The 16,035-nt window shown below is 44.7% G+C and overlaps 1 protein-coding gene across 2 annotated transcripts in view; it reads left to right on the forward strand.

The window, feature by feature from the left end:
* EDC4 (enhancer of mRNA decapping 4) overlaps window positions 1-16,035 on the forward strand; it is a 948,906-nt gene that overhangs the window by 328,683 nt on the left and 604,188 nt on the right. For both annotated transcript variants that reach the window (XM_075325634.1, XM_075325635.1), the window contains one exon: window positions 11,887-11,996. In XM_075325634.1, coding sequence (XP_075181749.1) covers window positions 11,887-11,996 — 110 coding nt within the window. The remainder of the gene's footprint in view (window positions 1-11,886; window positions 11,997-16,035) is intronic.

Raw genomic sequence — 16,035 nt, forward strand, 5'->3', positions numbered from 1 at the left:
CTCAGCAGCGATCTCGCTAGCGATCTCGTTATGTGTGACGGTACCTTTACTGGTCTGTAGGAGCCAGAACTCTTAATGGTTGGTAGGGGATCAAATACTTATTTCTCTCTGCAAAATGCAAATAAATTTATATAATTTATACAATGTTTTTTTTCTGTATTTTATTTGTGATATTTTATCTCCCTGTTAAAATTAACCTACCTTTAAAATTATAGATTGTTCATGTCTTTGTCAGTGGGCAAACTTAAAAAATTATCAAGGGATCAAATAATTATTTTCTTCACTTTAACTGGTCTCAGAAAATGTTGCCATAAACTTTTTTTTTTTTTTTTTTTTTAAATTAAGAAAAATCAATAGAATTATCACTCACTGTAACCATATTGACCTGGAAAATCCTGATGACCTGTCATTTTTATCATGCAATGTATGTTGTAAATGACACACCACACCCCCAAAATGGAGGAATTGCATGTATTCACTGCTTGTATAGATTGCTGTGTGCGGAAGGGGCACCAATTCAATTTTGCTTCATTTAGCAAATTAGCTAAAATATGACCTAACCGTGATCCTCCGTGACACTGTCCACATGTGAGGATTACATTGCAGTCACCAAAAAAATGTCCCTGCACTGTAATCCTAAATGTCTGCCTCCCTAATAATTTTCATATAACTTGAAGGGAGGGGAGGAGACACCAGACACAATAGGGCATATGCCGTCCTCATTTACTGCAGTAGCAATGCAAGATTGCAAATACAGTAGGTTTTCATGACTGATGTCAGCAGCTGCTTCCCCTAGTCTGCTCTTTTTGAAGATATATTTCATATTAAATTCATATTAAATTCATATCCATATATATATATAATATATATATATATATATATATATATATATATATATATATATATATATATATATATATATATATATATATATATATATATATATATACATATATATTCGCCACTGAGAACAGCCGATCAGCAAGGGTGCCGGACCACAGAAAAACACATATGGAGGCATAGTATATTACACTATATATATATATATATATATATATATATATATATATATATATATATATATATATATATGTATATATGTATATGTGTGTATATATATGTATATATGTATATGTGTGTATATATATGTATATATGTATATGTGTGTATATATATGTATATGTATATGTGTGTATATATATATATATATATATATATATATATATATATATATATATATATATATATGGATATATATATATATATATGTATATATATATATATATATATATGATATATATATATATATATATAATATAGTAATATACTATGCCTCCATATGTGTTTTTCTGTGGTCCGGCACCCTTGCTGATCAGCTGTTCTCAGTGGCGTCAGTGGGCATCCAATAATGCTCAATTCTGGAGCTGCCTCATAAATGAAAAGCAGCTATGGCCAGGTACTGCACATCCGCCTCCTATTTATTTGAATGGGAGGCGGATTTTTTGAGTACGCAGCCGCTAACAAAGATTGGGCATGTCATGTAGAACTATTGAAGGGTCTCCATCCCCCTCCTGTCCACCATCAGCCAGAGATCGTCATGACGATTATCTGATTGGCCTGGAAGCTTAAGGTATTTATGACTTTGGGTGATGGTAGAAGAAAAGCCAAAAGCTGCAGAGAAAGACAATTCTTTGTAATATTGGCGGGAAAACTCCCAAAGCAGGTTTTGAAGTGCAACTTTAATGCTAGAAAGATGAAAAACACATTGCCAGAATCCCTGCGTCGTGCGGAACCCAGCGCACCGTCTCACCTGACGGGGAGATCGCCAGAATCTTGACCAATTAGTATTGGCCACTAAAATTGTGCTAGAGGCGTTGTGTTTGGTATCAATGTAACTGTAAAATCGAGATATTAAATATGACGCTAATATCTTTCACCTGTGTGACCCAGGAGCAAAGATATGAAAAACCCTAGAATTATGGAACTCTGTGAACATCAGAGCACAGCCCACAAGAGACCATAAAATGATGTCACAGAGTAAGGGGGGCTACCTAATGTATAATAGGAACAGCTTCGTTCTGGGGCAGTCAGCACGAGGAGGGCATCATGAAGGGTGATGCTGGCCGATTCTAACATCTCTTGGAGCTCCCTCCCTCCATAAGCAGACGTCACTTCTATGGCACAAGCTTAGTAAGTTTCACGTTTATACCTTTTATTTTATGTAACTGTTATGCCGTAATGTGTATTGTTCCCTTTTGTAAATTCTTGTATATTCTTTAAACACTGCCTATTTTCGGATTAAATATATAAAAATTTAAGAGTTTCTTTCCTTATGCTTTATATATGAATCCAAAACCCCGAAGGGCCTTATGCTATCTGAAACGGGTCCCCAGCTACCTGTAGAAAGTCTGGGTGGTGGCAGCGTAATTGTTATTGCATAGAATTATTGGAGTGCTATCAGTAAGGGTACCGAGGTATATAAATATTCCATTAGCAGGAATCAGAGATATACATTTACCCTTGCTGTGAGACCTCCAATATTTGGCATTATCAGCTCAGCAGCCTCATCTTATGCATTGTCCTGCAGTACCAAAAGTGGCCTGCAGACAAGGGGGGCGCTAGAGAGTAGTCGTGTGTAACAAATCAGTGAACAGCTGCGGATTTCTGAGGGACTTCCCCGCCTGTTCGTGACAAATTGGTGGCAAGCGGTGGGATATATAAAGCATTAGTGATCTGGTTTGAGCAATCATCCCTTTCACTAAAAACTTGCAAAAGTTTTGAGGATCGAACTCAGTGTTTAAATATACCTGGAACAATACTGTACGTGTAGCAGTTACCCCCTCCCTTCTCTCTTGTTTTCTATCCTATCTTTTATTTGGCAATTATGGAGGCTGTGTCAGAAGCCTGGTACAATCAGCAGAAGAAGGAAGTTCTTTCTGCACTCTGCAGATCCAAGTTGATTGATGGCCATGGCAAAACGAGGCAGGACCTCATTAAAGAACTTTTACAATGGGACGCAGAGCACGTTCATTCCCCCAGTGCTGAAGAAGGGGAGGCAAGCCAAGCCCAGGATGGGACTGCTGCAGAATCCCCACCATCAACTGCGAGCCAGAGCAGTGACCAGGGCAACATGGACTCCTACCTGCAAATGGCCCTACAACAGTTCACTGCCGAGGACCGGCAGGGACGGCTGGACCTCATTCAGCAATATCGAGAGGCTGAGAGAGCCGAGCGCCAGGCCCAGGCTGAGAGAGCTGAGCGCCAGGCTCAGGCTGAGAGAGCCGAGCGAGAGGCTGAGCGAGCCGAGCGAGAGCGCCAAGCCCAGAGAGACCATGAATTGAATGTCCTCAAAGCCCGGCAGCAGACATCTTCCTCACTAAACGGTGGGTCCAATAATGCCAGCAGCTTTAAGCCCCGACCGGAGCACTTTCCTGTGATGGAAAAGGACGGGAATTTGGACAGCTTTCTGACGGGATTTGAAAAGACTTGCTTGCAGTACCAGTTGCCCTCAACACAATGGGCACAATACTTAACCCCAGGGCTGCGAGGCAAGGCCCTGGACGCGTTTGCCAGTCTCCCTCAAGAGCAGAGTGGAGACTATGGGGCCATAAAGCAGGCCCTAGTACGGAAGTATCAGCTGACTCCGGAGGTGTACCGAAAAAAATTCCGGACCCTCCAGCTCGGACCTCATGACAGCTACAGCGATTTGGAGGGTGGGCTCCAGCGCACCTTTGACCAGTGGATCCAAGGACTGTCCGTTACAACCTTTGAGGAGTTAAAGGACCTCATGGTGAAGGACCAACTCCTACATGTCTGTCCTGTGGAGGTTCGACAGTTTGTTATGGACCGAGAGCCCAAGGAGGCCTCAAAAGCAGCCCAGATTGCCGACGCCTATGTGGCCAACCGTGCATCGGAGGTGCGGAAGCCGTCCACCACTAGCTGGAAAGGGGGGTAAGATGACAACTACAACCACCCCTGCCCCTACCAGCCGACCTCCCGTAGGTCCTGTTTCATCCACCAGTGCCCGGCCCACCTCTGACACTCGCAGGTGTTTTTCCTGCAACCTGCCTGGACACCTCAGCTCTGGTTGCCCAGAGAGGCAGAAGAGGAACCCCACATCCAAGGCCCAAGGGCCCACTGGAACTGTCCTTTTGGCAAGGAAGGCGGGTGGTAGGGCCTGCGAAAACCTACACCCCGTCACCGTAGGCGGAACCCCCACTGTGGGGCTCAAGGACACTGGGGCCGACAGAACACTGGTCCGCCCTGAACTGGTACCCCCTGAAAACTTTATCCCGGGAAAACTCCTGACTGTCGCCTTGGCGGGGGGTGTCCACCACTCCTTCCCAATGGCCCTGATTCCCCTCGACTGGGGTGCTGGGAGAGGGTTGAGGGAAGTGGGGGTGGATGAACATCTACCAACCAATGTTTTATTGGGGACTGATCTGGGGCGATTAGTTGCACAATTTCTCCCTGATGATCCTCCCGAATCCAAAAAGTCAGGTGATACAAATGTTGTTGATCAGTCATGTGATGCAAATGTTGTTAAATCATGTGATGCAAATGTTGTTGATAAGTCATGCGACCCGAATGCGGATATCCAGAACGTAATTACAAATGTTGTGCATGGTAATAATGTGGAGATTTGTACAGGGGAACTCAGCCATGCCACGCGGCAGGGTGACGTGGCTGAGGACGACCCCAAGGTAGCAAGTGTCTGTACCGACAGAGATGGAGGCAGACATGAGAACCACGAGGACAGTGGCCAAATGCAGCTGAGCAGTGTCACAGCGGACAGTGACACAGCCAGTAGTACCTGTCAGGCTGATGGGGAAGAGTGGTTATTCCCCGGGGAGACAGCCTTCATCGGTGCTGTCACCCGCAGTCAGAGTGCCCAGAACGCAAATGAAACCTTGCCTTCTGACACCTCTTCACCCAGAGGGATAACGGAACTGGTGATGGACCCAGAGCAGGTCCCAGAGGGTCCCGGTGAGGTTGGAACCTTAACGTCACTTTTGGCTGCTTCTAGCCAAGAGTTTCAGGTGGCTCTACGAACTGATGCCAGTCTAGAGACGTTAAGGGACCTCGCAGAGAAGCCCTCTTCCGAGACCGATAAGGAGAGGGTATTCTGGGACCAGGGAAAGTTGTACCGGGAGACAATTCCCTGTAACCCCCAACAAGAGTGGCTGAAGGAAAAACAGCTGGTGGTGCCTCACCGCTTTAGGAGTGAGTTGCTGCGGATTGCCCATGAGATCCCACTCGCCGGACACTTGGGGGTTAGCAAAACCAAGGCCCGGCTGTCTCACCACTTCTATTGGCCCAAAATGGGGACAGATGTTGCCAACTACTGCCGCTCCTGTATCACATGTCAAAGAGTGGGAAAGTCAGGGCCTGCTCCCAAAGCTCCCCTGATCTCTTTGCCGGTGATAGAGGAGCCTTTCCAGAGGGTCGCTGTGGACATTGTCGGGCCTCTGGCCGTCCCCAGCAGCTCTGGAAAACGGTTCGTCCTTACTGTGGTAGACTATGCTACCCGGTATCCGGAGGCAGTGGCTCTGTCCTCAGTTAGAGCCGATAAGGTGGCAGATGCCCTCTTGACCATATTCTCCCGAGTAGGATTTCCCAGGGAGATGCTTACCGACCAGGGGACTCAGTTCATGTCTCGTCTAATGGAGGCTCTCTGTAAGAAAATGCAGGTGCGGCATCTGATATCAAGCGCTTATCACCCACAGACCAATGGTTTGTGTGAGCGATTTAATGGTACACTTAAGCAGATGCTTAAGATGCTGGTTGAGTCACATGGACGCGACTGGGAGCGGTATCTTCACACCTGCTGTTTGCCTACAGAGAGGTACCACAGGCCTCAACGGGGTTTTCCCCCTTCGAGCTCCTGTATGGCAGACGAGTCCGGGGGCCTCTTGGTCTGGTAAGGGAATCCTGGGAAGAGGAACTGAATTCCCCAGAAGTGTCCGTTGTGGAGTATGTCATTCAGCTCCGTGACAAAATGCAGTCAATGACGCAGATGGTGCATGAGAATATGGCGCAAGCCCAGGCCAGCCAGAAGCGATGGTACGACCAACACGCTCGAGAGCGGGTGTATGAAGTGGGTCAGAAGGTGTGGGTCCTGGTCCCAATGACCCAGAACAAGCTTCAGGCGGCCTGGGAGGGTCCATACCTGGTGCATCAGCGCCTCAATGACGTAAACTATGTGGTCACCATCGACCATGCCAGGAAGAGGCAAAAGGTCTTCCATGTCAACATGATGAAAGCTCATCATGACAGGGAAGCCTTTGCTCTTCCTGTGTGTAGTCTTCCCGAGGAAGGCGAAAGTGAAGTCTTGGTGGACTTGCTCGCCTCAGCCCGGGATGGAGGGTCTATCGAGGAGGCGGCATTCAACCCACAGCTATCCTTGGACCAAAAGTCCCAGCTGCGGGAGGTATTCCGGCCCTACCTGATGACCTTCACGAATGTCCCAGGGAAGACATCCCTAGCCACCCACCAGGTGGACACAGGGAGTCATTCCCCAGTTCGTCAACCCCCATACCGTGTCTCCCTAGAGGTACAAAAGGACATAAAAAGGGAGATCGATGAAATGCTAGTCCTGGGAGTGATCCAGAGGTCCAAAAGTGCATGGGCCTCGCCTGTAGTCTTGGTTCCCAAAAAGGACCGGACAACCCGGTTTTGTGTGGACTACAGGAGGCTAAATGCAATCACAGCACCCGATGCGTACCCAATGCCACGCATCGACGAGTTACTGGATTGCTTAGCCGGGGCCCAGTACCTGACCATCATGGACCTGAGTCGAGGGTACTGGCAGATTCCTATGTCCAAGGAAGCACAGGAAAGGTCCGCCTTCATCACCCCATTCGGGCTGTATGAATCCCTCGTCATGCCCTTTGGCATGAGAAATGCTCCTGCCACTTTCCAGCGATTGGTCGACCAGCTGCTCGAGGGACTAGGAGGGTTTGCAGTAGCTTACCTGGATGACATTGCCATCTTTAGTCCCACTTGGGAGGAACACCTGGGGCACCTGGAGCAGGTGCTCAGGCGGATCCAAAGCGCTGGTCTGACTATAAAGCCAGGGAAGTGTCAGATCGGCATGACGGAGGTACAGTACCTTGGACACAGAGTGGGTGGCGGGACCCTGAAACCAGAGCCAGGGAAGGTTGATGCCATCACCTCCTGGCCTACCCCCAAGTCAAAGAAGCAGGTGATGTCCTTCTTGGGTACGGCAGGGTACTATAGGAAGTTCGTTCCTAACTATAGTGCTCTTGCTAAGCCGTTGACGGACCTCACCAAAAAGAAGCTACCGCAAGTAGTCACCTGGACAGATGACTGTGAACGGTCCTTCAGGGCACTAAAAGCTGCCCTCGCCAGTTCCCCAATCCTACAAGCCCCGGACTTCACCCGACGGTTCATAGTTCAGACAGATGCCAGTGCGTTTGGCCTTGGTGCAGTACTCAGCCAGGTAAATGGGAAGGGAGAAGAGCATCCGGTGATGTTTCTCAGCCGCAAGCTCTTACCCCGGGAAGTGGCCTACGCCACTGTGGAGAAGGAGTGCCTCTCTATAGTGTGGGCCCTGCGGAAACTGCAGCCCTACCTATATGGACGCAACTTCACCATAGTGACAGACCACAACCCTCTCAGCTGGCTACATCGGGTGGCCGGCGACAATGGTAAGCTACTGCGGTGGAGCTTGGCACTACAGCAGTATGACTTTACCATTCAACACAGGAAGGGTGTTGAGCATGGCAACGCTGATGGGCTGTCCCGGCAGGGGGATGCCAGCGAGGTAGGCTTAGGAGACGATTGGCAAATCAATCTCCCATGCTACCTCAAAAAGGGGGAGGTGTCATGTAGAACTATTGAAGGGTCTCCATCCCCCTCCTGTCCACCATCAGCCAGAGATCGTCATGACGATTATCTGATTGGCCTGGAAGCTTAAGGTATTTATGACTTTGGGTGATGGTAGAAGAAAAGCCAAAAGCTGCAGAGAAAGACAATTCTTTGTAATATTGGCGGGAAAACTCCCAAAGCAGGTTTTGAAGTGCAACTTTAATGCTAGAAAGATGAAAAACACATTGCCAGAATCCCTGCGTCGTGCGGAACCCAGCGCACCGTCTCACCTGACGGGGAGATCGTCAGAATCTTGACCAATTAGTATTGGCCACTAAAATTGTGCTAGAGGCGTTGTGTTTGGTATCAATGTAACTGTAAAATCGAGATATTAAATATGACGCTAATATCTTTCACCTGTGTGACCCAGGAGCAAAGATATGAAAAACCCTAGAATTATGGAACTCTGTGAACATCAGAGCACAGCCCACAAGAGACCATAAAATGATGTCACAGAGTAAGGGGGGCTACCTAATGTATAATAGGAACAGCTTCGTTCTGGGGGCAGTCAGCACGAGGAGGGCATCATGAAGGGTGATGCTGGCCGATTCTAACATCTCTTGGAGCTCCCTCCCTCCATAAGCAGACGTCACTTCTATGGCACAAGCTTAGTAAGTTTCACGTTTATACCTTTTATTTTATGTAACTGTTATGCCGTAATGTGTATTGTTCCCTTTTGTAAATTCTTGTATATTCTTTAAACACTGCCTATTTTCGGATTAAATATATAAAAATTTAAGAGTTTCTTTCCTTATGCTTTATATATGAATCCAAAACCCCGAAGGGCCTTATGCTATCTGAAACGGGTCCCCAGCTACCTGTAGAAAGTCTGGGTGGTGGCAGCGTAATTGTTATTGCATAGAATTATTGGAGTGCTATCATTAAGGGTACCGAGGTATATAAATATTCCATTAGCAGGAATCAGAGATATACATTTACCCTTGCTGTGAGACCTCCAATATTTGGCATTATCAGCTCAGCAGCCTCATCTTATGCATTGTCCTGCAGTACCAAAAGTGGCCTGCAGACAAGGGGGGCGCTAGAGAGTAGTCGTGTGTAACGAATCAGTGAACAGCTGCGGATTTCTGAGGGACTTCCCCGGCTGTTCGTGACAGGGCACCTCTTCAAATTAGCATTTCCGGCTTTCTGCAGTCACCGGCATCGGGAACAGCTGATTGGCAGCGGTGTGGGGTGTCGGAGCCCTGCCGATAACACATTGATGACCTTTCCTACGGATAAACAATTATTTAAAAGTAGTGGAGAACCTTTTTTTTAACTTTAATAGATTTTTATGTAGTCTTACACATTCTGTTCCAAATTCAGATTTCTTTTGTATTTTTATTCCTCCTGAATAGAATATTAATAGAAAGGTGACGTGGGTTTTGTCGGTGTTTTTTTTAAAATGATCAAAATCTGCATGCCTCACCTGAAGCCAGCAAAGTCTATAGGATTTTGGATTTGCTGTGCACAAGTTGCGTTTTTTTTTCCATGCAGTTTTGGTGCATGTTTTGTTGTAGAAAATATCTGCAGCATGTCAATCATTGGTCTGGTTTAGCAACATTTTTCCTTTTTGTTTTTTTCACCCGTTGACATCAATGAGATAAAAAACGCACCAAAACCATATCCGGATTTTGCCGCGTTTATTTGCCACAACGTGCAGAAAATGTTTGCAGCATGTGCGCATAGTCTAAAGATTAGCCATCATTTTAATTTACATTTCATAAATCAATAGTACAAGTTAAAGGGGTCCTGTTTTGTAATACAGTGGAAGCTTGGTTTAAGAGTAACTTGGTTTGAGAACGATTTTGTAAGACAAGCAAAGCTTTTTACAAATTTGTAACTTGGTTTAAGAGCAATGATTTGCAGCAAGAGCAAATCGTTACTGTGCACACTTCCGGTTCTGTCCTTTCACCACACTCTGGCCTGCTCTGGAGGTATCATCATCATCATAGTATCATAGTTTTAAGGTTGAAGGGAGACTCTAAGTCCATCTAGTTCAACCCGTAGCCTAACATGTTGATCCAGAGGAAGGCAAAAAACCCCAATGTGGCAAACAAGTTCCAATGGGGAAAAAATTTCCTTCCTGACTCCACATCCGGCAATCAGACTAGTTCCCTGGATCAATACCCTGTCATAAAATCTAATATACATAACTGGTTATATTAAATTTTTCAAGAAAGGCATCCAGGCTCTGCTTAAATGTTAGTAGTGAATCACTCATTACAACATCATGCGGCAGAGAATTCCATAGTCTCACTGCTCGTACAGTAAAGAATCCTCGTCTGTGATTATGATTAAACCTTCTTTCCTCAAGACGTAGCGGATGCCCCCGTGTTCCAGTCGCAGGCCTAGGTGTAAAGAGATCTTTGGAAAGGTCTCTGTACTGTCCCCTCATATATTTATACATTGTGATTAGATCTCCCCTAAGCCTTCGTTTTTCCAGACTAAATAACCCCAAGTTTAATAACCTGTCTTCGTATTGCAGCCCCCCCATTCCTCTAATAATCTTGGTCGCTCTTCTTTGCACCCTCTACAGTTCAGCTATGTCCTTCTTATATATCGGTGACCAGAATTGTACACAGTATTCTACGTGCGGTCGCACTAGTGACTTGTACAGAGGTAGAACTATATTTTTTTCATGAACACTTATACCTCTTTTAATACATCCCATTATTTTATTAGCCCTGGCAGCAGCTGCCTGACACTGTCCACTAAAGTGAAGTTTACCATCCACCCATACACCCAAGTCTTTTTCTGTGTCTGTTTTACCCAGTGTTCTACAATTAAGTACATAATCATAAATGTTATTTCCTCTACCCAAGTGCATGACCTTACATTTATCTACATTAAACTTCAATTGCCACTTCTCAGCCCAATCCTCCAATTTACATAAATCTCCCTGTAATATAAAATTATCCTCCTCTGTATTGATTACCCTGCAGAGTTTAGTATCATCTGCAAATATTATAATACTACTCCGCATGCCCCCAACAAGGTCATTTATAAATATGTTGAAAAGAAGCGGGCCCAATACTGACCCCTGTGGTACCCCACTATGAACTGAGACCCAGTCCGAGTACGTACCATTAATAACCACCCTTTGTTTCCTATCACTGAGCCAGTTTTTAACCCAGTTACACATATTTTCCCCTATCCCCATTATTCTCATTTTATGTACCAACCTTTTGTGTGGCACCGTATCAAAAGCTTTTGAAAAGTCCATATACACAACATCCACTGCATTTCCCTGGTCCAGGCTTGAACTTACCTAGGTAACTTTCTGTACATATGTATTGTAGACAGTATACCATTGTACATTATATACTATATAGCATGTCTATCAATTTGCATTTTTGGATTCAGTATTGTACTTTCTATCTGCTAACCAGTACAGCATATTGCTTATACTGTACCTCTCACACACCAACAATTTTATTGCAAGCTAAAGTGCAGTTTAATTTGCTTTTTTTTACTGTACTGTACAGTATTTTGTTAGTGTACTTTAATAATTTTATATTAATACAGGACATTATTTTGTATTACTGTAATAAGTTTGTGTAAATACAGTAAATATTTTTGGGTTGTGAAACGAATTGTCTGTTTTTCAATTGTTTCCTATGGGACAATTCGCTTTGATATAAGAGTAACTTGGTTTAAGAGCACACTCCCGGAACCAATTATGCTCATAATCCAAGGTTCCAATGTAAGTCTGCAGCGCGCACACACAAATGCTTTCAGGATTCTCTGGTGTTGCTGTCGAGAGCAGGTGGTCATCTGACCACACAGTGACTGCTGATTTTCGTCAGAAACCCTTTCAATATAAGAATTTTTCTAATGCTTAATACGAGAAATCTGCTTTTTTTTTTTTTTTTGCTCCTGAACTGATCTTTGACATTTTCCGTTCATGGGATACATCGGTGAATACAGATTTTTACATTACTGAGTCGTGAGACAACCACTGTTTGATTGTATACATTTTTTCCTCATTATTTCTAGTGTTTAAGTGAGGGAGCCTTGTCTCCTGATGGAACGGTGTTGGCAACCGCAAGCCATGATGGTTATGTGAAGTTTTGGCAGATTTATATTGAAGGGCAAGATCAACCAAGGTACAGTTATAATGCAATCTATAAAATATTTGTATTTCAGACCATACAATGCTGTCACATTTACCTTTTTTTGTTTTTTTCACTCCAATTTAATCCAGCTTTGTGAAAATAGGGATCGCCTGAGGAAAATAGGGGCATGATTCCACAACTTGTCTAATTCATGACTAACTGTGGCACACATTATGCCAGAAATCTTACTCCAGTCTGTGACTTACCGTATTTTTCGGACCATAAGACGCACTTTTTTCCCCCCAAATGTTGGGGGAAAGTGGGGGGTGCGTCTAATGGTCTGAATGTATCATCATCATAGTATCATAGTTTTAAGGTTGAAGGGAGACTCTAAGTCCATCTAGTTCAACCCGTAGCCTAACATGTTGATCCAGAGGAAGGCAAAAAAAAACCCCAATGTGGCAAACAAGTTCCAATGGGGAAAAAATTTCCTTCCTGACTCCACATCCGGCAATCAGACTAGTTCCCTGGATCAATACCCTGTCATAAAATCTAATATACATAACTGGTAATATTACATTTTTCAAGAAAGGCATCCAGGCTCTGCTTAAATGTTAGTAGTGAATCACTCATTACAACATCATGCGGCAGAGAGTTCCATAGTCTCACTGCTCGTACAGTAAAGAATCCTCGTCTGTGATTATGATTAAACCTTCTTTCCTCAAGACGTAGCGGATGACCCCGTGTTCCAGTCGCAGGCCTAGGTGTAAAAAGATCTTTGGAAAGGTCTCTGTACTGTCCCCTCATATATTTATACATTGTGATTAGATCCCCCCCTAAGCCTTCGTTTTTCCAAACTAAATAACCCCAAGTTTAATAACCTGTCTTCGTATTGCAGCCCACCCATTCCTCTAATAATCTTGGTGGCTCTTCTCTGCACCCTCTCCAGTTCAGCTATGTCCTTCTTATATATCGGTGACCAGAATTGTACACAGTATTCTAAGTGCGGTCGCACTAGTGACATGTACAGAGGTAGAACTATATTTTTTTCATGAACACTTATACCTCTTTTAATACATCCCATTATTTTATTAGCCCTGGCAGCAGTTGCCTGACACTGTCCACTAAAGTGAAGTTTACCATCCACCCATACACCCAAGTCTTTCTCTGTGTCTGTTTTACCCAGTGTTCTACAATTAAGTACATAATCATAAATGTTATTTCCTCTACCCAAGTGCATGACCTTACATTTATCTACATTAAACGTCAATTGCCACTTCTCAGCCCAATCCTCCAATTTACATAAATCTCCCTGTAATATAAAATTATCCTCCTCTGTATTGATTACCCTGCAGAGTTTAGTATCATCTGCAAATATTGAAATTCTACTCCGCATGCCCCCAACAAGGTCATTTATAAATATGTTGAAAAGAAGCGGGCCCAATACTGACCCCTGTGGTACCCCACTATGAACTAAGACCCAGTCCGAGTACGTACCATTAATAACCACCCTTTGTTTCCTATCACTGAGCCAGTTTTTAACCCAGTTACACATATTTTCCCCTATCCCCATTATTCTCATTTTATGTACCAGCCTTTTGTGTGGCACCGTATCAAAAGCTTTTGAAAAGTCCATATACACAACATCCACTGCATTTCCATGGTCCAGACTTGAACTTACCTCTTCTTAGAAGCTGATCAAATTAGTTTGACAGGATCGATCCCTCATAAACCCATGTTGATACTCTGTCATAAGGTTATTTTTCTTGAGATACTCCAGTATAGCATCTCTCAAGAAACCCTCAAGGATTTTACCAACCGTAGAGGTTAAACTTACCGGCCTATAATTTCCCGGCTCAGTTTTTGTCCCCTTTTTGAATATTGGCACCACATTTGCTATGCGCCAGTCCTGCGATACCGACCCTGTTATTAAGGAATCTGAGAAGATTAAAAATAATGGTCTATCTATCACAGAACTCAATTCCTGTAGTATTCTGGGGTGTATGCCATCCGGGCCCGGAGATTTGTCAACCTTAGTGATTTCGAGGCGGCGGCGTACTTCCTGCTGGGTTAAGCAGGTAATATTCAAGGGTGAATTTATGGTATCACTGGTCATGTCATCTGCCATGGCATTTTCTTGTATAAAAACCGTGGAAAAAAAGTCATTCAGCAGGTTGGCTTTACCCTCATCCCCTTCCACCATTTCACCAAGACTATTTTTAAGGGGGCCAACACTATCGCTTTTCAGTTTTTTACTGTTTATGTAGTTAAAGAATATTTTAGGATTATTTTTACTTTCTCTCGCAATGAGTCTCTCTGTCTCAAACTTAGCTAACTTAATTTGCTTTTTACATATTTTATTTAATTTTCTATAATTATATAATGCATCATCACTACCTACCCTCTTTAATTCTTTTAAGGCTTTCTGTTTTTCTTTTATTGCTTCCCTTACAGCTCTATTTAGCCATAGGGGTTTCCTCCTATTTCTAGCATGTTTGTTCCCATAGGGTATATTTTCTGCACAAGCCCTATTCAGGATGCTCATAAAAGTTTCCCATTTGCTTTGTGTACTTTTATTACTTAGTACATCATCCCAGTTTATTGCACTAAGATCATCTCTCAACCGTTTAAAATTTGCTTTCCTGAAGTTTAGTGTCCTTGTAGCCCCTCTACTAGACATCTTACTAAAGAATACAAGAAAAATTATTATTTTGTGATCACTATTCCCCAAGTAACCCCCAACTTGTATATTTGATATGCGGTCTGGCCTATTGGTTAGTACAAGGTCTAGTAGTGCTCCCCCTCTTGTGGGGTCCTGTACCATTTGTGAAAGGTAATTATCTTTCATTGTTATCAAAAATCTATTTCCTTTGCTGGAACTGCAAGTTTCTGTTCCCCAATGTAGGGCATGGCTGCGGGGAATGAGGGTGCTGCGGTGGAGCGGGTCATCGGGGGCACGAGCAGGCTGCAGCGGCGACTGCCGTGACCACGTGGGCCTACTCATTACATATGCACGCCCATCCTCCTGCCCATCTCTCAGCGCTGAAGCCGGGGCTGATAGGTGGGCGGGATGATGGGCGGGGACGCGTGCATAATTAACAGCCGGCCGTGATCACCCCTGGCAACTACAGCCTGGAGTGATAATGCTCGGCTGTATTCACTGCCCCCCACGCATCATCATCAGCGCGGGGTGCAGTGAATCAATGTACTCACTGTTCCCCTGCAGCACCACAATGTCCTCCAGTCTGCCGGCCGTGCTGTGTGGACTGGAGACTAGGAGTGCTCACAGCAATGACGTCATCGCTGTGCGCACGTGTGTCTTCACAGTCGCGTCAGCAGACTTGAGGACATTGCAGTGCTACAGGGAACGTGGCCAGCTTAACACAGCGCTGCCGGCACAGACAGGAGGAGGAGCGACGCTGCATGGAACGAGGAAAGGTGAGTGTAAACGTTTGTTTATTTTTTGTGTGTGCCGCAGGATGGGGGTATATGAACAGGATGATGGCATATAGCAGGATGATGGGGGTATATGAGCAGGATGGGGGGTATATGAGCAGGATGGGGGGTATATGATCAGGATGGGGGGTATATGAGGAGGATGGGGGGTATATGAGGAGGATGGGGGTATATGAGCAGGATAATGGGGTATATGAGCAGGATGATGGCGTATATGAGCAGGATGATGGCGTATATAGCAGGATGGGAGCACATACCAGGATGCAGTATATAGCAAGATGGGGCTATACCAGGATGGGGGACATAAATATATACTCAAGGCAGGAGGATCATTACCAGGATGGGAGAATTTGGGGATATTACCCCCATAATAGTGTCAGCAGCAGATCCTCGCCCCAGAACAGTGTGTCGTGTGTCATGACCACATTTTTTGCTTAAAATTTTATTTTCCTTTTTTCCTTCTCTAAAACCAGGGTGTGTCTTATGGTCAGGTGCGTCTTATAGTCCGAAAAATACGGTAAGTTTAGTGGCAAGGAGCGCTCTACTTTTCAGATGAGCCTGATTCATTAAAGGGAACCTGTCACCAATGTGTTGCCCTATAAGCTGCGGCCACCACCAGTGGGCTCTTATACAG

The sequence above is a fragment of the Anomaloglossus baeobatrachus genome, chromosome 10 (genome assembly GCF_048569485.1).
Source record: "Anomaloglossus baeobatrachus isolate aAnoBae1 chromosome 10, aAnoBae1.hap1, whole genome shotgun sequence".
NCBI lineage: Eukaryota > Metazoa > Chordata > Amphibia > Anura > Aromobatidae > Anomaloglossus > Anomaloglossus baeobatrachus.